This window comes from Musa acuminata, chromosome BXJ3-3, assembly GCF_036884655.1.
Source record: "Musa acuminata AAA Group cultivar baxijiao chromosome BXJ3-3, Cavendish_Baxijiao_AAA, whole genome shotgun sequence".
In the NCBI taxonomy this organism is placed as follows: domain Eukaryota; kingdom Viridiplantae; phylum Streptophyta; class Magnoliopsida; order Zingiberales; family Musaceae; genus Musa; species Musa acuminata.
Window position 1 is genome coordinate 32,563,608 of NC_088351.1, and position 23,385 is coordinate 32,586,992.

Below are 23,385 nucleotides of genomic sequence, written 5' to 3' on the forward strand. Positions count from 1 at the left end.
TGTTAACAGTTTTGAATAATTACTAGAAATAATCACAGTATTAGTACAGTTGATTGGTGTGACCATGGTCACTATGTGCCAAATCTAAGACGAAACCATGGAGTACAAAGGATAGTGAAGCGTCCTTTATGTCACAACTTCTCACATGACAGCTCAAATAGTTATCTCCTATCACTGCATCATTGTTTTATCATTTTAGCAGATTTATGTTGACATGTTGGACTTGTTTCTATTGTGATGTTTAGGAGTTTGAGAGATGTGGTTAGGCTAGATTTGGATTAGACTCATCATATATAATATAAAAAACTTAGCATCGTAGTTGTTAAATTAGATTTTGGTTGTCCGATATATAAAGAGTCAAACACGATTCGCTTTCCAAATTTGTCTCAAGAAAAAAGTTAGGAGTTTAGGCAAAGATCCTACATAAGCTTCATTAGGGCTCTACGTGAGAAAGATTTCTCCGATGCTGACAGAAAACTAAGAGGATTTGATCGTAAGAGAATATCCATATAATGCACTATAAGGTAAAAGGTAATTATTCGATTGACGCTAAGGTAAATTCCGATGATCAACAAGTCATGAGGTCGAATATCGAACCATCGAGCTACGGTTATAGGATAGCGGCTCATCCTGATCATAGCATCGTTTCAATATCCTTGTCGGCACCATGTTATTAGCCTCCTAAGATTAATATTCTATCTTTCGTATGATCGGATGGATATGACGGACTACATGTCATGTTCCTATGTCAAGAGTATACCTTATTTCCACCTTGTTGAAGCCTGATTGTTTAGATTCATGTGAAAAAGTGTTCATCATCATCCAAAAGAACATTTATCTGTAAAAAGAATAATGTAGTAGTCGGCTCCTGTTAGATTTTGGACATTTTTGGGAACTTTTGGAAGCCATAATTACAGTAAGTTCGATAGAGATATAAATCAAACGTTTGTACTTCCATTTCAGAGTTTACATGCTTCGAAGATTCTAAGTAAACCCACTTCTGACTAAAGAAGATTTTGAATCGTGCCATAAAAACTCTCTCTCTCTCTCTCTCTCTGATAACATTGTTGTCAGAGAGAGAGAGAGAGAGAGAGAGAGAGAAAGAGATGAGCCTCGGCGGGGGGGACCATAGCATGTATCTCTACAGCAGTCAATAATGGCGACCTGTGAAACCCTAGCTAATCTCCCATGGCAATCGTGCACGCTTCTACATCTCCTCCCCCTCCCCACTGACATCTCTGATGCTGATACCATGCACGCGCCGAAGTCACCGACGTCACTAAATTGGCTTCTTCTACTCAACAATGCATCGAGACCCACTTTGCTTTTGGTGCAGCTCGAGGGACTCATGCACAGACACAAGTCAATGCACGAGATGAACTCTAATGGAAATCAACATGATTTTGCTTACGTCCTCTACTGAGAATTCATGATATGATCCTTCTCGGTATATTAATTGCGAACGATGAATTAGGTCTTCATGTTGACGCTTAAGACTCGCTAGTTGGTATGATCCAATTCTTCCTTGTTGGTATGATCTCCTTCTCTCTCATTTGTCTCGTGCTGTTGTTGTTGGTGCTTCTTTCCGTTTCTTCAAGTATTATTGATGAGATTGTTTGCATGAGGTCTGAGGACCACCACAGCCGACATGCATGCCTTACACAAAGCTTTCATGGTCTTCCATACCTCACGAACGAGTTTTGGAAGAATCAACTTGAGAGTAACATGCCACTGTGTTGTAGAAGTTTATCTTGCATCTATCAAGACATTTTTTATGATAAGATATTAGGTTTGAATCTAGTCTTCGTCATTTATCTTTCATTAACAATTTTAAGATCATGATTTACAATAAAAAATAACGCTCGTACTTGAGATTATTTCTACAAGAAATGGTTAATCTATGTTAAACTTAAATACTATAGAAATACTTGATTATTTTAGTATTACATGCTAAACTTAAATATATGTTACCTACTTTTGGAGTCTTTAGTGACTTTAGTAACATAGGACTAATATGTAGCTTATTCATTTTTCATATACTTGTCATTTATTTATTCCATGCAATATCAAGTTAACAACCGCAAATACAAATTATTTAAGATGTTTTGGGACATTGTTACATTGTTTTCATTCATATACAAAAATTTTAAATGGGCGAATCGATGATAAAATGTTAATCTAAGACTTAAAGAACAAATATGGACATTATATTGATTGCTCATCCAGCATGTAGACCATGATGAAATAGTGGAGCTTATAGGGGGATCAATTTGCCTAAAATGAAAACACGTAAACGATCAACATGTCGAGTACTTGATTAACATTTGTAATATCGATCGTACTATCGAATTCATAATGTCACGATCTTTTAAAGTTTTAGGAATGGATTCGATTTAAGTGACATCTATCTAAATTACACACGATCGACTCTTCTCCTTATAAATGGGAGCTCTCGAGATATAACAAAGTTTTTTGCTAATTTTATGTAAAATATATTTTTTATTTCTCGAGATATAATGTATAAAAGGTCCTTAGTCGGCTTCGCCATACAGAACAGGCAGCCAAATCTTGCATTAATAGAGAGATATATAGGTTTTTCCGCCTTAGGTGATATAGTTGCATATGTTCTTGGGACAACCTTTGTTGCTTGAAATCTTAGGATCACAATACGATGAAGTTTCGAAGTATGGCCAATCAAAAGAGAGATAGGATGGCAAAGATCATGGAGGTTCACATGAAACGAAGTTTAACAGGGTGGACTTGACAGTGTACCACAACATTATGCTTTTGGAGTTTCTCATCTTTTCTCATACAAACGTCATCTTAGTATTTGAGAAGGAACAAAGAATAATAGGTGGTCGAGTGGTGAAGAAAGAAGGGTGTAAGTCAACTATAAGTTGAACTATTTGAATTGCATGGGTCTAAGTCAACTATACCATACATGGTCAAATAGTTTGACATCACCTTTGAATTAAACTGATCACCATTATTATACATGATTATTCGATATCGAAGCAATTCAAAAATATTAAGTTATCACTCGAAATGCGAGGCCAATTTCTAATCCATTTTCTATTCCATGTCATCGAAGAATAATTCTCCCCTAATTATTAAACTAATAATTCTTCTAATCGTAATGGAAAAGAATTAACAATGTTGATATAAAAAAAAAAAGTTGTCAAGTTAAGCTACAAATTAAATAAGATGTAATCTAAAAACCTAAATTTGTTAAGTTGTGAGTGCCTAATTCTCTGTATCTTATTTCATCTTTACTCACAAATTGTTGCGCCTCTTTGATCCCAACGCTTTGTTACGATAATTTCTTGGGTTTTCTTCTATCTCTCGTTGACTACTAGTAGTAATTATTATATCTATCGAGACTACGTCCAATGATTTAGGGATAAAAATGTTCTTTCTATCTTTCTGGGTAACTCCATATATCTATTTCAATATTTTAATATAATTTTTCTATATATAGTTGACTAATACTCCAATCCAAATTTTCATCTCAATTTGTTGTGATTTGAAGGCAAATGACTTCATTTTTCTCAGACTTCCTGCAACAATCGTTCCCAACTCCACACTAACATCCCACAAATCATTTGTGATGATAGAACCTCACAACAGTGGGAGGATTACGCAGTTAAAAGGTGTGCAGTGTCTACCACCACAAGTTGGTCGGATGCGTGGCGGTAAAAGGTTGTCACGGTCTTCACTTGATCTCATAACCTCACACACCTAAACTCCACAGTAGAATTCCTCTCCCTCGTCTCAGCCCTCCCCTGACAGCAACTCGAGCAACTTGCCAAAGCGGATCCTAAAAGCGATCCTTGAGATCTCCCATGGTCTTCTGCAGGCATGCATGCATGCATGTAGGTGAAAGAGAAAGAAAGACTTGGGTGCCGAGTGTACAGAATCTTTGAGAGCTGAGGAAACCGAGATGAAGTTGAAGAGGAAGGAAGAAAAAGGTCTGGCTGTGGAGAGCTGCTGTCCTCTTCTTCAGCGGTCTCTTTCCTCTCATTTACTCCCATATGCACCTCCTTTTCCGTGTAGGGTCCTCCCCAAGCTACGGAAGAGAGAGAGAGAGAGAGAGAGAGAGAGAGAGAGAGAGATAGAACTGACGAATCTGAAGAGTTAACAGTGTCCATGACAATTTATCTGGCAGTCAGTGAGATCCATCCGATTACCGGTCGGATCAGAACGAGGCGTACTTGTTGGCGATCGAGTACTTACAAAAGGATTGAGCTGAGAGGTGAAGGGGTTTGATGACCCGCGACTGCATCTGTTCATGGCAATTGCAGCAGCCATGAGCGGGGACGACGGCAGCGACGGGCACGAGCATGACCTGGTGATGCCCGGGTTCCGCTTCCATCCCACCGAGGAGGAGCTGATCGAGTTCTACCTCCGCCGCAAGGTCGAGGGGAAGCGGTTCAACGTGGAGCTCATAACCTTCCTCGATCTCTACCGCTACGACCCATGGGAGCTTCCCGGTTTGGCTACCGCCGCCGCCGCTCCATCTCTCTTTCCTCCCCTCCCCTCCCCTCCCCTCCCCGTTTGGTCGTGGTTTGATTCTCTTCCTTACAGAATTCGCGACGATCGGAGAGAAGGAGTGGTACTTCTACGTTCCGAGAGATCGCAAGTATCGGAACGGGGATCGACCCAACCGCGTGACCACGTCGGGATACTGGAAGGCGACGGGCGCCGACCGGATGATCAAAGCGGAGAACCACCGATCCATCGGGTTGAAGAAGACCCTCGTCTTCTACTCCGGGAAGGCTCCTAAAGGCATCAGAACCAGCTGGATCATGAACGAGTACCGCCTGCCACACAGCGAGACCGACCAACACCAAAAGGTAATATCGAGGAACTCCCTCTCCTTTGTCATCATCAGAACTGTGTGGTTAGATCTGGGTCTGCAGATTAGGGTGAGAAACCCTAACAAAGAGGTTATCTGCGGAACTTTCCTGTGATTCTAATTCGAGCACGCTTTCATCTCCCAAAAGGACTGGTGCTGATCTCTACTGCTCGTGAGAGTTTCATGTTGACATTGTCAGTGAATTACAATTTTTTTTTGCATGGAATTTTAGCAACCATTTATCTGCTTAAAATGACTCTTACTTTTTGCCTCTCTCTCGATTTGCTTCTTTGTATTCCTTCCCCTCCCCCTCACCCTATCCAACAATCAAGAAAGAGAATGAAGAAAACCCTAAAGAACAAAGGCCTTTTTGAGGTAAATATTCCTCAAGCTAATTATCATCATTCTTTTTTTTTCCTCCTCTTAAATTCTCGATTTCTTCTTTCTTTCTTCTTTCTTCTTTTAAAGATTTCATTTTTTCTCTCTTGAAAATAGGGTAAGAGAGAGAAAAACAAGAAGTAAAATGGGGTTTCTTTGTTTTCATGCACTTGTTGAGCTAATTCATCATGCCTCAATTGTCTTCCTTCATACTCTCTGAATTGAGCTATACGTAATACTTGATTATTTCTCATATTATCTTTATTTTTGTAATGTCGATCTTCACTTTCTCTGAATTAAAAGTTCATTTCCAGAAGGAGAATGAAAAAAATCAAAATCAGCAATCCCTTCTCTTGCTATTAGGTTTTCGAATCCTATTTGCTGTGATTACTTTGGGAGCTTTCTCTTCAGAGAATGAGCCTCTCTTCTTCAGATTTCTTCTTTTCTTGATACCTAACGAGAAGAAGAAAACTTCAATCCACTTGTGCAGACTGAGATCTCACTCTGTCGAGTGCACAAACGAGTTGGAGTAGAAGATCACTGCCAAATCCCTGCAACACTTGCTTCCAAGCCATCGTCCTCTCGCGGAACCGGAATCGACAAAAGACACACCCCCCGCCGGCAACCGCCAGGCTTCCAAGCCTCCGGAGTTGGATCTTCACTGACATCAGCCATGGAGAAGGTGCCAAAAGTGCAGGGTGCGAGCACCACCCACAACTTGGCGTCCCCCATTCTCTCTACTGTGTATGGCTCGACGGCGTCGATGCCTTCTCTGAGCTCGACCACATCGATGGAAGAAGACAGCACTTCGCTTCACCATGCCAAGAACACTAGCATCGCTCTGATCCCCGCATGCTCCCTTCTCGCTTCCGCCAATTCCTCCATCTCCGCGCCTGGGATCGAGGAGCTCAACAGGTTCGTAGGTTACACCCAAAGCTTCATGGAGCAGCAGCCAAATCAACTCCTCCCGATGCCTCCACAGCCCCAGCTCAACCAGCTGCCCATGTCTTTGCCCATGATCTCAGAGAAGCTATGGGAGTGGTGGAATCCTCTCTGTGAGGCTGGTAAGGACTACACCAGCTTCAAGTGATTGCTTTTGCATGACACATGCAAAGTGGTAGGAACATAATAGTATGTGTGAAGTAGATTTAAGCTTGTAGTTCTACTAAGTTTCCACTGGAATTGTCTTATGATGAACCTTTGGGTGCTCCTCCCAATCTATGTTGTAACTTTGAGAGAAAGGTATAAGAACAATAAGAAAGGGGTTAAAAAACACCACCTGGAATAGGTTTTGGATTCTTCTTCTTTGACTTCTGCACATGAAATAATGAGTCCATGATTTGTAGAAGACTTGCAGACAAAGTTCTTGGGGATGGACAGGGAATGTGAGAAACAGTGCAGGCATGTGAGTGCAGCATTGTCTTTTCTACTCTAAACTCTCCCCCTTTTTTTTTATTTGGAAAATTGGAACATAAAGAACTTCTTATTTGATTTCATGTTTAAGGTTGCAAAAATGACAAAGAATGGGGATGTAGTTACAATGTGAGATGTATTTAACAAGTATATGAGTTGCATTAATTATCAAAAGGAAAATAATATGTAGTTTGAATGAAGACCCTAATCCTATCCATGAGAAACAAACAAGATCTACAATATCAAAGAGTTAGAAACTAAAATTCATGCAAGTTTAGGTCTTTTTATGTTTTTGTTATGCCATAACACAAAAGGGCTTGCATTATATTGTGGCATAAAACATTTTGAATATAGTTTTGAACTATTTTATCTTGATCTCAGTATAGCTTAGATGCATAGCTTAGCTAATTAGTATTACTCATCTCTAGAAAGGGAGTTAAGTGTTAGATCCCCACATATCTATGCCATGTGTGTTTGTGTATTACTTTACATAGGAAATAATGGATTTTCTATCAGAATTTCACCTAAAAATTATCCTTGTGGAATTCTGATTTTGCTCTATGAGCTTCATGGGTTTTATAATATATTGAATATATGTTGAAAAAAATTGTCCTTATGATGCTTTGGTGATTGTATATGAGACATAAGTAAATCTTGTATGCACCATTTATAGAGTAGAAATCTCCATGTCCTTTGTTTGTCTTTGCCTTTTGAGTATTGATGTCGTAGTAAATGAACTGAAACATGAGACTGAAATAAAAAACAAATCAGATGGATCTGAACTGTTTCAATTCAATTCTATTTTACCTCATAAATTGGTATGTTCCAGTTTACAAAGAAATGAGAAGCTACTCGATGTGCTTTGAGGATGGATGCCTTCAAATCCGAAAAGAGAGAAACCAGTGTGCACCGCTAGTAAACACTAAAGAATGACTTGAAAAGGTGCAGACACATGCACCCAATTCCATCATCACTAGAGGAACTTTGATTTGAAGGTTCCTCGATCCTCCCTGATCCAAGGAGAATGAGGAAGATTTCAAACATCTAACCTTGCTGATTCTGGACGAGAATTGTCATATTTTTCTCCTAATTGTGTATGTGTGTGTGTGTGTGTGAGAGAGAGAGAGAGAGAGAGAGAGAGAGAGAGAGAGATTGATTGATTTAGTGGACAAATGAGCTTGGCAAAACCATCAAACTTAAGCTGCTTTGTGCTTTTGGCATTCACATTTTACAGTTGAAGAATGTAATTCATAGAGAGAGAGAGAGAGAGAGAGAGAGAGAGAGAGAGAGAGAAGCATTTATTAGATTACTGAACTTGGTTAACCCAGCAAACTTGAGTTTGGGTTGGTATGAGATTTAGGCATTTACATTTTCAGTAGGAAAAGATATATATATATATATATATATATATATATATATATATATATATATATATATATATATATATATATATATATATATATATATAGAGAGAGAGAGAGAGAGAGAGAGAGAGAGAGAGAGAGAGAGAGAGAGAAGCATTTAGAGGATAATTGAGCATGGTAAAACCATCAAACTTGAATTGCTGTGAGATTTAGGGATTCGTTTTCTGCATTGTGAGCATGATTCATAAGGATCTGTGGAATGGGAGGTAGGTGGTGTAGGGTCTTCGAATGGCGTTGCGCATGCTCTGCAAGTCTACAATCATTCGTGGGCGAGTCAAATCTTACTGTCGGATAAGGCATGGCCTCTATCTTGTGCACATGATGGCGACCACAGCATGGTAGCTGACATATTACAGTAATATTATTGGATCTGATATAAGTCTCGTATCAATAAAATTAGATCATCATAAATAATTCTTATGAAGAGGATGATTAGACAACAAAAATATTGGGAGGATAAGAAGGTAATAAAGATAATAGTACTTTTATATAGTATAGTAAAAAGAAGTTTAAAATAGGATAACAAGTTCTAAACATTTCAGACTTTCAAAGACTCGATTGTTCTGTAGCTTAATTGTGGGAATGTTCAAACTTTTTTGTTGTCTTTCTTTTGGTGGTCAGATTACAAAAAAAAAAAGGATGAGGAGCAATGCAAACTATTGAGATTTAAGAGAGAACATTTACATGTGACATTATTTAGTAGCAGTATCATCATCAAAATTTTGGGAAAAATAAATTGCATAGGACTAGTAAATTACATCAGAAAAGAACCATCTCAAAATCCACCTTTCTCAAGTACAGCAAACTCTTTGATCTTTTAGTAGACATCATCCAGTCTGATGTCTTGATCAAACAAAAAATTGCTGATCAAACTCTTTGATCTTTTAGTAGTCATCTTGAGAACAGGAAAAAAAAAAAAAGAAAGAGATTGAATACAGCATCTTTTACTGTACAACTATAAAAGCCTTGCTAAACATACAAAATTCCTGTTGTAGAGATCTGTAATAAATCTTAGTCTTGAGGGATCTGTGAGATCAATCAGATCTTATTGCATTTGCCAACACTCAGATCTGGAAACAAGTGAACCAACTACTGTCACCAATTGCATGATTGCCTTTGGATCTTTGAATTGTGGGCAGACTTGCCACCCTTGTCCTTGTAAAAATTTCTTGACAGGGCTTTGCGCGTGCCTTGAGAAGCTGCTATGGCTCGCCTTCTCTGCTTATTGAGGCGCTTCGTTAGTTCAGCATCACCATCATCTGCCTCATCGCTGTTCTCCTGAAACATATAAACCAGCTATTTTAGGTAACAGCAACACGGTGAGTGAACATAATTAAAATGCTCAACACACAAACAATCAACATGTCTCCAAAGTCAAAAAAAGTTAAGAAATATGTGCGATACCGACAAGTTCCGATATGATAAACCAACTGTAAGAAGCTTTACCTTCATACATTATGGCTAATTGAGGAGATGAACTTGCTCGAGTGCAATGTGTTGGTCTTACAAAGAAGATAATCAAACAAGTGGAAAGGCAAGTTATGATACAAACAAGCTAAGCAGAGTTACGGTACCAAACAAATAAAGCAGACAAGTTTCCTCTACTTGTCTGAACTTCTAGGTTTGCTTGCATAGTTGGTTGCGTGTGCCTGTGAGTTTTATATGAAAATAATTTTGCTACAGTAACACAATGCTTCAAATAATCAAAAGGCCTGTATGATTCACAAGATTTTACGTGGCCAATTATTTGATCAGAATCAAACAGAATTAGTCACTTATTATTAATTAATTCACAAAATTCAACACATATTCCAGGAAAGTTCATGATTAATTTAAAAACAAATTACAAAATAGAAGCCAATAATAAAATAAGTTACTATTGCAATTTTCAACTAAGATAAATTCTTCCTAGGTGCACTTGAAGCTTGGGTTTCTCTGTGCCTTAGACATCCAACTCATCTTCATTTCTTGCTAACTTTGAACTTTGGGTATCTTTATCATTTAGTTGTTCTTTTAAGAGTTTATAAGTCAAATAAACAGAGAAATCTAATACCAACACTTAGTTCTTTTATCAACCTAAAAACTAAGGCTGTCATTGAAGCTAATAACATGATACGACAACTCAAAATTGCAGGTATGGGTCCTCAAAGTTGGTTCCAGTGAGTTATCTTGTTGGATATACATCGTTGATCCATACCCAATAATACGTATAAACCCAACTAAACCTGGTATCCATCCCAAGTCTGTAGATTATCAAAATTATTTGTTGGATTTAATTTCAGATCAAGGAGTAATTTCCGGATCGGTTTTAATGGTCCAATGGCAGACCAGTACAAGGATCAGATGATTTTCATCTGATCCTGATTGCTTTTATCTTTGACAGCCTACCAATTTATGCCAAACATGGATGTACACAAAATGCCACACCACACATTAGATATCCAAGAAAGATTCTTGATCAAGTTATTTTGCATAACATGTAAAGAATAAATATCTGAGTTCATCAGACATGTTATCTTGTTGGATATACATCGGTGATCCATACCCAATAATACGTATAAACCCAACTCAACCTGGTATCCATCCCAAGTCTGTAGATTATCAAAATTATTTGTTGGATTTAATTTCAGATCAAGGAGTAATTTCCGGATCGGTTTTAATGGTCCAATGGCTGACCAGTACAAGGATCAGATGAAAATCATCTGATCCTGATTGCTTTTATCTTTGACAGCCTATCAATTTATGCCAAACATGGATGTACACAAAATGCCACACCACACACATTAGATATCCAAGAAAGATTCTTGATCAAGTTATTTTGCATGACATGTAAAAAATAAATATCTGAGTTCATCAGACATGTTATCTTGTTGGATATACATCGGTGATCCATACCCAATAATACGTATAAACCCAACTCAACCTGGTATCCATCCCAAGTCTGTAGATTATCAAAATTATTTGTTGGATTTAATTACAGATCAAGGAGTAATTTCCGGATCGGTTTTAATGGTCCAATGGCTGACCAGTACAAGGATCAGATGAAAATCATCTGATCCTGATTGCTTTTATCTTTGACAGCCTATCAATTTATGCCAAACATGGATGTACACAAAATGCCACACCACACACATTAGATATCCAAGAAAGATTCTTGATCAAGTTATTTTGCATGACATGTAAAAAATAAATATCTGAGTTCATCAGACATGTTATCTTGTTGGATATACATCGGTGATCCATACCCAATAATACGTATAAACCCAACTCAACCTGGTATCCATCCCAAGTCTGTAGATTATCAAAATTATTTGTTGGATTTAATTACAGATCAAGGAGTAATTTCCGGATCAGTTTTAATGGTCCAATGGCTGACCAGTACAAGGATCAGATGATTTTCATCTGATCCTGATTGCTTTTATCTTTGACAGCCTACTAATTTATGCCAAACATGGATGTACACAAAATGCCACACCACACACATTAGATATCCAAAAAGATTCTTGATCAAGTTATTTTGCATAACATGTAAAAAATAAATATCTGAGTTCATCAGACATAAGTACAAGCTTGCAGATATGATTTGCATGTTCATAAGCTGACTTTATAATTGAACTAGATATGTATAGTTGTCACTAGTTACTTTCATACCATCTTAACAGCTTGGGACAGAGAACCAAACAATATGGAAGTTACGCCAAAAATTGTAACAAGTAAATTTTGCAAGTTCACTTTCCAAGAGAGTTTCATGTTGAGTGGTGGAGGGACAAATCAGTGAGTTACATGTTTTCTAGAATAAGCACCCACTCAAAAATTGAGAAAAGTAATTATAATATAAAATATTAAATAAATATGAACAGTCTAATGTGTGTATATTGAAGAGTTCCACAAATAAATGGTGCACCTTTTCTCCTGATTGCAATATTTCGTCCTCATTCTGTATGCTAACATTACATGAAGCAGCAGCATCCTCCTGTTTCTTGTCATCATGCAAGATGTAGTTGTCAAAGACACTCATTGGGTATAAAGATATAGCAGTTCATGGTGATTGTTAAAATTAAAGTCATTAAAACTGGTGCAATTTGCAACTTCAAAGTTGGTTAAATTTGCTGGTACCTGATCTTCTAAATCCAAGAAATCTATATTTTCAGCTACAGAATCATCTGTTGCTTCTATATGTGTATGCTCTTGGTCTTCAAGTTCTTCATCATCAGAACTTGTAGTATCCTTTTGCTCTGTTCCTCCTTCGATAAACTGTACACAGAAAGAAAGTTCAAAATACATGCATAAAATATGCTGAGACAATAGTATAATCCTTAGAAAGAGTAAAGTGGGCGCAAACAAGGATTTGTAATCCTAAGCACCACCATAGGACAATGACAAAATATGATAAGTTCAGTGCTCTGTAATCAATCTTTCATGTGAAAAATGCTGCTTTTAGCATGAGAAAGATGGATGCCACTTCACAGTTCCCACCCATTGGATCAGCTTTTATAGGAAAGACTTATCACAATTTAATAAGAGCATGAAATAGTATAAAATTTATCAGTACTACTTCGAGAAAATGGAAACAAATTAACTGATGGTTTAAAGTTTAAACACTAGAGATGAGCTCCAGATTTATATCAAAGATTCAAGAAAATATAGTAGACTAGAAAGGTTAAAGATATGATACAATAATAGTACCACCAAAACCGACAATAAAAGTTCCGACAATATATGGTTTTACTTTTAGCAATAAATAGGATTGATTTACTATGTGAAAAGCCGCCAAATTTTGCAATTTGTATGGAAAACAATGACAAGATTATTATCACAAGCCATAAGACTGGCAAATTAAGAAAGCAACAACCATAAATTGCTGTTATTAAGCAATAACTTAATTACAATAGCATGGTTTAATAATTGATATATTATAACAGAACTGAACAACTGAAAAAATGGCAGTAAATTGTTCACTATGTGAATGCATATCCCATTACCTTCTCTATGTCATCTTGATCTTTTCGTGTAAAACCACTGGCCGAAAGTTCCTTGTCCAAGAAACCAGTTGTTTTAGCAATTGAAGAAAAGGATGGCCTTTCAATTTCCTCAACATCAGCTTCTGTCTCGTCGTATTCGTCTTCAGCCTCTTGGTATGAGAGATTGAACCTGGAAGGAGAAAAAAAATGCTGAGGAAACAACTCAGCAAAATGCATATAGCACAAAGCATGAAAGCAATATATATTACAAACTATATCTAGACTCTTTTGAAATCTAAAATTTCAGGAATATATGTCCTCAATGCTATAGGCAATCATAATCACAAGGAACACATAGTATTTCTGAAATTTAAGAAAAACTTGGCATTTCCAGTGATGTATATCAACATAGAGCACTATATTGCATGTTCATAACAACAGACCAAGTTTTTGTCATTAGCCAGTATGTTATAAATCCACTATCATTGCCACCGACACACTCAACTGGCAATGTAGCCTTTCAACAGCTTATAAAGGGATTAGACACCACAAAGGCCATTTAAACAACTTAAGCAGTAGGTGGCTCTTTACATGGCCTGTTTACCTGGCTTCGATTGAAAAGGTATGGCCCCAGTCTGGGGAATTGAGCAATGACTGTGTATGGAAAATAAAGGAAGTGGAACAAAGAAATGGAAGGAAGGGGAGAACAAAAGGGAGTGAGAGAAGCACTCAGCTTCCAAGTTTAAAAGATTAAAGAAATAACATAATGGCTGGCAATGCTAGAAATATTATACATGAGTCAACTGGCAACTACATTAAACAATATAGGAAGCAACTAAAGATGTATACATCTCATGCTTTGATTAAAGAAAAAGCTAATTGGTACTGCCTGCTTGGTGCAAGCAAGGATACGCCAATAGAGTCAATTTCAGGAATCATCACTGCCCCAAATGCACCAAGAGGTGCCCCTTTCAGTTGAGCAGGCATCTGCAAGTTCTGTGCCCCATTTGTGAACTGGCCTACTTCATCCTCCTATAGAGATGGGCCACACCCTTTGAAAGCAAGGTTTGACATACTGTCCAAAATGGTATGAAACAGGCAGTGCGTACCAGTCCACAAGCTGACCAGTACGCGGACCAGCCCATTACGGATGGTATGCAGAAATATGAAATGTATGTACAGAGCATGTATCGTATCTAGCCAATGTGGTCAAAACGTATCCTTTCTCGGTCGATATACAGGTATGTATTGTAGGTACTGATCAGAATTTAAATGATACAAATCCAAAACGGGTCTAGTATGACCCCAATGGTCAAATTGATGATTGGGACCTCTTTTGGGGCTTTAGATCCCCTCCTTCCCTCTTTCACTCACTATAACTCTCTCACCCCAATGTTTCTCAACAGATCTGAAAAGATAAATTCAATTTTTCCTCCTCATAACCTAAAATTTCTATTCATTATAGCTTGATACTCTTTGTTCTTATCTAAACATAATTTATATACTAATTTACCTATAAAAAACTTTTATTTTCCGACCTTTTTTTTTCTGAAAACCAATGTGTACACACCATTACATGATATGCTATTACCAACCGGAACACACTGATTTGCCAAGGAACCAATTCCACTGGTTGGCACGGCATGGTGCGACGGTCCTTGTTTGAAAATAATATATAAAAATCCGATTACAAGAGAGGAAATACTTGTTACTAACAAATAGACTACTATTCTTGAAAACAACAAAAGGTCAATTTGAATTTCAATATTTATTTTCTGTTGTTTCTTTCATACTCGTAATTTTCTACTTAAAAGTTTGGGCTGATTATTTTGTATGTTGCCAGAAATTTAGCTTCTGCATCAAGCCACAGTATCAGCTATAAAGATTCAAATGTCATACTTACAAATGAAAAAAAATGAATGCTCAAAAGCGATCATCAACAGAATATACAAAAAAAGGCTTAATGAACGAAAGAAAACAGCTATCCAGATCGATAACACCAGGTAATTAATAAAGTATCAAAAGTACAATTTTGCATATTTGGCTACAAACCTCTTACTAAAGAACTTGAAGATGCACTCAACATCACGATCGAAGTACCTAGAAAAAAAATTGATTTAGGAACGGTCACAAGCATCAACCATTAAGAATAGTATCCAGTGGTTAAAAATGATAAATTGCTGATTATCTATGTCGAGTATTAAATACCATGTCCAATACTGGTTTCAGTAACCTACCAGACTAGTACACTACTGGTATACCGGATAGCATACCAATCCGTACCATACAGTATCATTGCATTAAATAATAAAATATTTGTAAATTGTATCAATATCGAACTATATGGTTCACAGCCAATACTTGGTCAGACCGACCGATGCGTAAAACCTTGACTAATGCCACAATAGTACTTATAATCGAGAAATGAACAAAAAAAAGAGACGCATACATCTTTGCATTGCGATGAGATACTGACACCATCTGAGGGAAATCAATCATGGTGACCTGTTCATTATCATCTATCTAGAAAGGCAACCACAGAACAAAATTAGAACAGACATAAAATGCAAGTGAAGAAAAAAGAACACAAATTTGTAAAGGCAAAAGTTATTATTGCTTAGAAAAAAAAAAGAAAATCTACTACAAGAGATACTAAGATTTGAAAGATGAGACAAGTAGAAATTGAACAACATATGGATATAGGAAAGCCAACTAACTGTGAGGCCAACCACGTTGTATAGATTAGATTGTTGAGAAGTTAGAAGATGACATATACAAAAAGTAGTGTTTGCAAAAGTAAAATTGTTGAGATGGAAGGGTGGGAGAAGATAAAGTAAAGAATTCTTATACACATGAACAATCAAATATAGCACTAAAAAAGTATAAATTGAAAACAAAAACTATTTAGGACACTACATTCATGTTTGAAAAAGGCCTACATATTCCCCCAATTAAATAAAGTGAGCATGATTAGAATTAATGGTGTGAGAAGAAGCAAAGGGAAACCTAATAGAAAGTGAACTGGCTTGCTCTTACTTCACCAAGTGATATTATCTTAAATAAAGCTCAGTGACAAGAAAAGATCTATGTAGCCATCCCAAATAATTGCTACATTATGGATTATTGTTGTTTTATTTTTTCATATAAGAAGACCAGAGATATGCAAAAAAATATATTGCCAAAAAACATCATAGTCTCTTTTTCCAATCTGATATCCAATTTGCCAAAAAACCATCATAGTCTCTTTTTCAGTCTTGTTTCAAAAAAATAAACATCACTCTAAAATATATTCACTTTACAGTTAAGTCATAGACCAAAAAAAAGGGAACAATTATCTGGCTTTACAAAAGGTTCTTAAATATTTGACAAAAGAAAGTGTAGGTCCTTGTCTGGTAATTCATGGGAATGACGATTCCTTTGTTAAAGGGCACCAAACTATCGGAAAACACTGCATACTTGCAAATCGAAATTCACCAATGTAATTCCATCTAACACTCATTAGTACAGAAGATCACCCACAAATATCCAGATGAACACAGGTCAGTTGCCAGAACTTCAATTAGACAGTTGACATATTTGACACCCTGTAACCATTTGCATTTTAAAGTTATAATCAAGTCGTGCATCTAAAAAGCAAGGACAATTTGGAAGTGCCAAAATTATGCCCGAACCATCATGATCTACAATCCTTCCATGCTCACATATCAAAGCTCAAAAAAAATTTAATTGAGCTAAAATTACAAGGAAGGCCAGACAGGTCGATGTGACACACAAATATTTGAAAATATTGCATGCCCAGATATGATTTGAAATGCACTAACTAGCATGTTTATCCTTGACGAAATGGAATAATCCAACACAAACTAACTAGCTTTACTTTAAGGAAAAAAATACAGTCTACCCAACCTGTGGTAGTGTCTGACTTCACATTTCCTAACTATGATTTAAAAAGTGATAATCAACCGAGTTTTGTTTAGGTGGTCTTTGTTTTTCATATCTACAGACATTAAGGTCTTGCTTCCCCATTTCAGCCTTAAACTAGTCAGCAGCCCCTACTTAATTAAAAGATATAAATACAGTTTCATCAATTTGAAGCACTGTCAACTCTTTTACTGATAATATTGGTGAGGAAGAGCTGATAACACAACAGATGTATCATTCACGTTTTGAATTTGATGTCATGTGTATACTAGAAAACCCAAGGAACAAGGATCAGATCTCATGTGGGCTAAGTATTCCTCCTCTAATCACAGGTAAGCACTGGTAACTAGTGTCACACTGTAGGTGGGTAAATTGTGTTCCCCACCCCCTCAAAAAGAAAATACCTATACCTGTACAATTTAAGTAGGGACAAAATATTAAAAAACAAATATCAACTGTGAAAATGGATGTCCAAGTCATTTTGAAGTCAAAAGTGTTGACAAAGAAATTTGACATAATTTGGATCAGATATTTTGAAAAAAATAAGTACAGAGAAGCTAGTGCTTTCCTCCACATCATTCAAGAGACTATCAAGAAACATCCGTACCATGATATTAAATTCATTAAAATCGCAATGTATAAGACCATGTTCTGCTAGACGAACAACAAGACCAACAATTGTTTCCAATACTTCGTCTGGGTTCTGCAACTGTTTCACTTGGACACTGCAGACAAAAATTCCAAGCGAATAAAAGCCTCCCTAAACTACAATGATAATTATAGAAGTCAGTGTCATGTAGAGAAAAGCAAACACTCATGCCTCCCCGGAAGATCCTTACAGTGGATAGCCTTGGACAAGGGACATGACTACACAATGCCGATTACAGTCAACAGCATCTGGCACAGGAAATCCATGCTCTCCTAGTGCCTTCATCCACAGAAGTGAACAATGTCATAAAGACAAAACAAAAATTCTAAGAGGAAAACAGTGTAGAAAGAACTAGACCTTCATGAAAGCATATTCCTTGAGAGCAGCAAGCCGTGACAAGTAGAGCCAGTTGTAACTGCTCCGATGCTTCAAATAGTCACGCTTAGACTTCACAGCCCTGAATGATACTCTCCCCAGCCTATGCAGTTTCATCACCATAATTGTCCCATCTTCTGCGGCTACCTCAAAAATGTCTTTTGACATAGATCATAACGTTTTGATCACAATTATCGCAAAGAGAAAAAGCAAAGAAGAACGTGAAAACAAATGAACGCATTGCTAATCTAACAAGAAATAGAATACCAGACTCCTTCCCTACGCCAATTTGACGGCCTACGGCAGCGACCACACCACGATTGACAAGTGCTTTGATAGCGAGGAAATCGTACCCAAGATATGTGAGGCGGAAACCATCATCTGCACGGAGAAAGGCAACAAAACAAGTAAATTCCACGTATTCGAAACAAATTCGAAATTGAAATCCCTGACTTCTGGTGTACTCACACTTGGATGAATCGTGGTGCACGAGTTTATGCTTCAACAGATTCTTCAACACCTTGTACGTCCCCCCGTGCCTGAATCGCAAGCATCAAATCTCAATATTCGTCAATACCATAAAAATCGATGTTTTGGAGGCTCACTTGAGGCCGGCTATACGATCGACGAGCTCGGCTGGTACGATTTCGTGCTGAAAACACAGGAACAATTCGTGAAAGTAAAAAATAAAGTTCTTTTTCGCTCTTTATGGATTCAATGGAATGGAAGAGATTAACATACGTTTCTCATGCCCATCTCGACGGCCGTTAGAACCCTAAAATCGTCCTTGGAAAGGTACCGCAGAGCGTCCACGTCGAGCTTCATCGCAGCAGGCGGCGGTGATGGTGGCGGTCGTGACGGTTCTGACAAAGAAGGCAGCGGCCGAGAGGTGGCGACTCTGTTTTGGTTCTCTCGCTTAGGCCGAGAGTTGCCGGGTCTAATGGGATGGGCAGCAACAATTAGGGCGTGCGGTAGAGTTGCGAATTAGGCCGGTTGAGCCTCGGGCCGGGCTCAAAGAGAATTGTGTGTTGGGCTCAGACGATCAAGTAAACATCGATAAAATTGACCGGCTTGGGCTAAGATTAGCGGGTCGAATAACCCAAGCAACCTGATCCGAGTTAGCCTGCCATGCATTATAAATTATTCTTTTAAATATTTCTGTTTCTTTTATTCTCACATAGTATCATTTATTTTTTAAAAGACGAAATTACCCTCCTCTGTCGTTGCCCCGTCGCGCCACCGTCCCTCGAGGCCCTGCCCTATCGTCCCCCTCCCCTGTCATCGCCCCGCGACGCTGTCGTCCCACGAGACCCTGCCCACCACCCGCGAGGCCCTGTCATCCCCTTCTCCCGTTGTGGCCACCTTCTGCCCCGACGTGGTTGCCTCCACCCTTGCGAGGCCCCAACCCTGTCTCGTGAGGCCCTGTCGTCCCCCTAATCGGGCAAATTCTTTCTACGAGAATAAAGGGTGCCGTCAGACTTGAAGTGGTCGCAGTTGTGCTCGGAGGACGGCCCGGCCTTTTGGTTCTCGTTGAAGAGGGCGAAGATGTAGGCCCAAAACGACGTCCCCTTCTGCATTACCACCGGTTGAATCAGCTTGCCATTGTATCGTGCTGCGTTCTCCGGGCCCCGTCTCTGACTCCTGCACCCCGGTCCTGTCGCCCTTCAAAGAAGGCGACGCTACGACCGCAATGGCGCGGTTGGCGTAGCTGAGGTCGGCGGCCGGGTCGGTGAAGGCGACAGACACCAGGTCGAGGAGAGTGTCTTCAAGTGTGACGTCGAATGGATCCTTCGCGTACACGAAGTAGGGGTAGGCGTTGACGAAGAAAGGGGAGCCAGTGTCGGCATGGAATGCGAGGAGGGGTAGATGTAAAGGGGGAGGTCCGGGCGGAAGACTCGTTGGAGGGTTGGTAGGACGGTGTGGCGAGGACAGTACGACGATGTCGCGGTTGAGGCCAAGAGACGTGAGGGTGTCATGGAGGTCGTCCATGGCCGGGACAAGGAAGTGGGTGAGGGCAGAGCCATTGGCACCAGTGCGGACGTCGTTATCGACTATTGACCGCCACGATCTTGACGGCAGGGACGAAGGCCTGGATGCTGCGCAGGGTAATATTGTCTTTTAGATGGTGAACTCAGGGTGTTTTTGGGAATTTTCTCTCTATATATAATAGATACACATATCCCTAATAAAATCATTATTTTCATATTTTTCACTATAAATTTCTTTTCATATTCTTATGGGGATTATAATGTATTTTCATTCATTTTTGTTTAAATTTGGTGGTGCTACACATGTTATAATTATGAATGTTGATCCAAATTTGAGCTTGATGACCCAATCATGAAATAATTTTGCTTGATGAGACAAAAGAACATGAGATAGACATTAGTGTGGTTGAATAAATGGACTGCAATCACAATTATTTCTTTGTTTTAGAACCTGCTTCATCAAGAATAATGACCTTTTGGCCCTATTATTTACAGGCTATTACCCTCTTTTGTTGAATGTAAATTTTGAAGGAAATGTTATTGCCAATTGATTGCAAGTGAAATGTTTGTGTTTAGCAATCCATCACAAAAATAATAATAATGATAATAACAAGACTACTTAGATTTATATCATGGCCAACTCCAAGGAGATTGGTTAGATTGGATGAACAGTAGAAATTTGATGATGCAGACAAGACTTCTTCTGAAACAATGACCACATTGTGCCACTTTACTCTGCAATTGAACATTATTAAGAATAGATTTGAAACAAATTACAAAATCTGCGCAGTTGGCCAATTTCATGTGCATGAGAAAGTTTCAGCACATTCCAAGTAGGGGGAGGTGACATCCTGGGCTTGTGAGGGCATGTAAGCCATGAACAGTAGCACAAAAAGCAGACCTATTGGGATGAACAGCAACAAGAAAGGGGGTGGAGGCAATGGTGGCAATATAAGAGGAAGAATTAGCAGTGAGACTGTGAGGCAGAGAAGGATAAAGAAGGATTCCACTGTGTAATAGCTTGAATGAAATCTTCTTGGGGCATTGGCTTGTGATTGGGACCTCATGAACTCCACTCTTGGTCTTTCAGTCAAAGTTCTCCTTTCTCTTCTTTCCATTCTACCACTGTAATAAGGTTGCAGACCGCAGAAAACCTCGACTCAGAGTGCAAGTGAAATGCTCCTTCAGTTTCAGACTTTTGATACAGCTTTCAGGTTCTTCACAAGTCACAGAATCTCAATCACCAAAAAGTTTGCCTGAAGATTGGGAATGCAGATCACAATATATCTTTAGAATTTGAAGCTCACAAAGCATTCAAGCAAATAAGATTCGAAATAAAGCCTTGCCACTGAACTCTGACTTTAACCTGTCAATATGTTATACAATGAATTCATGACTCAAAGAAGTAGAGTTCTTCATGAACACATGATGTGACAAAAATAGGCAGCAAGTTTATCATCTATTAAGAAAAAGATTATCTTCATGAACATTGTAAAGAAGTTACCCAGGAGTTCCAATAATTCTTCACAGTTTAACATCAAATGCTTTGATCACAGGCAAGAACACTGTGAACATTTACATCACAATTATTTTTTCACTCCAATCATTCCCAAAATACTAAAAGAAACAAGATCAAAAAACCATTACCTGTCTGATTTTGCAGCACCTTCCTAAATGTGCTTCAGTAATTTGGAGCCCTTTGGCAACTCAAAATCTCAACTCTCAAAGATCAAGGAACATATGTGAGCCCTGGGTGTCTTCTCTTTCTCTAAAGGAAGCAACGGAGAGATGAGAGAGGGAGGCAGTGAGAATGGCAAGAGGGGTTCTGATCATGATATGGATGAGGTTGTCTTGTTCATGGGCAAGGGCAGCTGTGTTTAGGAGACTTTTGGGGTGGATACACTGCATGTCATCATACCAGAAGTAAGCAAGTTTGGACTTCCTGCTTCAAGTGGAAGGAGATGAGGTGTTGTGACATGTAACACATTTTTTATCAGCAAGTTTGCCTCCAATGGAGCAAGGTTCCTCCCCCCTGGCCTGCTTCAACTGGAATGCAGATTATGATCTGCATTTCTTTTCATGATATGTTTCCAAGAAGATTAATTGGACTTCCACATTACCTTAATCATCTCTGTAGATTCTGTTGTTTCTATGTCATCAAAGCCTGCAGCATCATGAACTGCTACATTGAGGTGGTACTGATCTTTCATATATAATAATATCTCTATTATATATAATAAGGAAGCATTCGTAAGCCGCGAATGAACTCTCCTCATCGAAATCCTTGGTTTATCATGTGTTAGTACATCGGTAAAGATCAGATCTGTATCAATCCAGTCTATAAATCCGATATTCGAGACATCGAACCTGGCCAAAACAACAGGATTAGTTTCCTACATAAAGATATCGAGTTAATGCATGTAAAACAAGTGAAGATTGCCAAATGAGTGCGTGCGGTCATGAATTGCTGCTGAGGTTGAGGACAGATCAGTTCTAGGCCTCGAGAAGTGTCAAAGATGCCATGACTGAGAATGAAACACGATGACCGGCACTGAGCCACAGGGCTTCAGTCCCAAGGGGAGCTCCCCCTTTCTCCATGAAGTGAACATGGACAAGGCCAGTTCACCAATCCTTGAGATGCAGACCCAGAAGACTACAAAGGCCGCCTTTTGGAATCCCAAGAGATATCCATCTGTCTGCAATCCATTAAAATACTGCAGCTGAGACAAGGACTCGGATTTGCCATGGCAAACGCATCTTTGTTGAGTATTTCCATGATTTGAACAGAGCAAAATCTCAGATGAGAGAGAAAAGGAGAACATGGAAATAAGATGCCTTGGTTCTTCCTGCTCTGTGGAGAGCTTTCTCAGATGCAAACTGAGTGAATTACTCTTAGCAGCCACTATTAATGTGATATGTTTTGTAGTGAACTTTATCGTGTTGTTGGAGAACTTCTGTCATTCGATTTGTAACAAAGAGAAAATATTACATGATTTATAGAGGCAGAGTTTGATTTGTCTTTTCATGTTATCAGGATTTATCTTAAATTAGGCTGAAGCTTGAAGCCCCACCATTGGTTGTAGTTACTTTCTTTCTTACTAAACAAATCAATGTCATAATATTAATCTTTAGTACATCAAATCTTGTTTGTATCATTTCATGTGCCAAAGCCAAGTTGAGATCAATCCTCCAATAAAGAATCAATGCCTTGTTTTATTCATTGTTTATTAGCTTTTGTGTTGTAAGTTTGAAGGTTTTGAGATCCACATTCTCTTTGAAGCCGAAAACATCGAGTCATTGTTGAAGTTTTGTAAAAATGGATTGCTTGTAATGGTAGGACAATAATAATAATAATAATAGGAGTATTATATCAAGACAATCTTAAGTTATCTGTGATCAATGATGATGGATTTTAAAGATT

At 38.4% G+C, this 23,385-nt stretch overlaps 3 protein-coding genes and 1 long non-coding RNA gene across 5 annotated transcripts; 1 reads left to right on the forward strand and 3 right to left on the reverse strand.

Annotated features, from left to right (window-relative positions):
* The first annotated feature begins 4,101 nt into the window (after nucleotides 1-4,101).
* On the forward strand, nucleotides 4,102-6,508 carry LOC135633346 (NAC domain-containing protein 35-like). Its single transcript, XM_065142705.1, has 3 exons — nucleotides 4,102-4,490; nucleotides 4,585-4,853; nucleotides 5,724-6,508. The coding sequence occupies exons 1-3, from the start codon at nucleotides 4,289-4,291 to the stop codon at nucleotides 6,321-6,323; spliced, it is 1,071 nt and encodes a 356-aa protein (XP_064998777.1). The 5' UTR covers nucleotides 4,102-4,288; the 3' UTR covers nucleotides 6,324-6,508.
* Nucleotides 6,509-8,781: 2,273 nt separating this feature from the next.
* Nucleotides 8,782-18,940, reverse strand: LOC135634227 (serine/threonine-protein kinase rio2-like). Of its 2 annotated transcripts, none has more exons than XM_065144557.1 (13): nucleotides 18,718-18,940; nucleotides 18,582-18,628; nucleotides 18,445-18,515; nucleotides 18,244-18,357; nucleotides 17,959-18,134; nucleotides 17,792-17,880; nucleotides 17,560-17,677; nucleotides 15,481-15,554; nucleotides 15,084-15,131; nucleotides 13,053-13,221; nucleotides 12,187-12,324; nucleotides 11,975-12,043; nucleotides 8,782-9,348 (listed from the first exon to the last, which is right to left on the reverse strand). In XM_065144557.1, the coding sequence occupies exons 1-13, from the start codon at nucleotides 18,799-18,801 to the stop codon at nucleotides 9,166-9,168; spliced, it is 1,380 nt and encodes a 459-aa protein (XP_065000629.1). In that variant the 5' UTR covers nucleotides 18,802-18,940; the 3' UTR covers nucleotides 8,782-9,165. The 2 variants fall into 2 exon arrangements, with proteins under 2 accessions (XP_065000629.1, XP_065000626.1); XM_065144554.1 differs by having other exon boundaries at nucleotides 11,975-12,049.
* A 509-nt stretch (nucleotides 18,941-19,449) lies between these two features.
* Nucleotides 19,450-19,965, reverse strand: LOC135632538 (glucan endo-1,3-beta-glucosidase 10-like). Its single transcript, XM_065141150.1, has one exon. It carries the CDS (start codon nucleotides 19,963-19,965, stop codon nucleotides 19,450-19,452), a length of 516 nt encoding a protein of 171 aa, XP_064997222.1.
* A 728-nt stretch (nucleotides 19,966-20,693) lies between these two features.
* On the reverse strand, nucleotides 20,694-22,960 carry LOC135633466 (uncharacterized). The gene is made up of 2 exons (XR_010495015.1): nucleotides 21,612-22,960; nucleotides 20,694-21,220 (listed from the first exon to the last, which is right to left on the reverse strand). It is a non-coding gene; the product is annotated as an uncharacterized LOC135633466 (long non-coding RNA).
* Nucleotides 22,961-23,385: the final 425 nt, after the last annotated feature.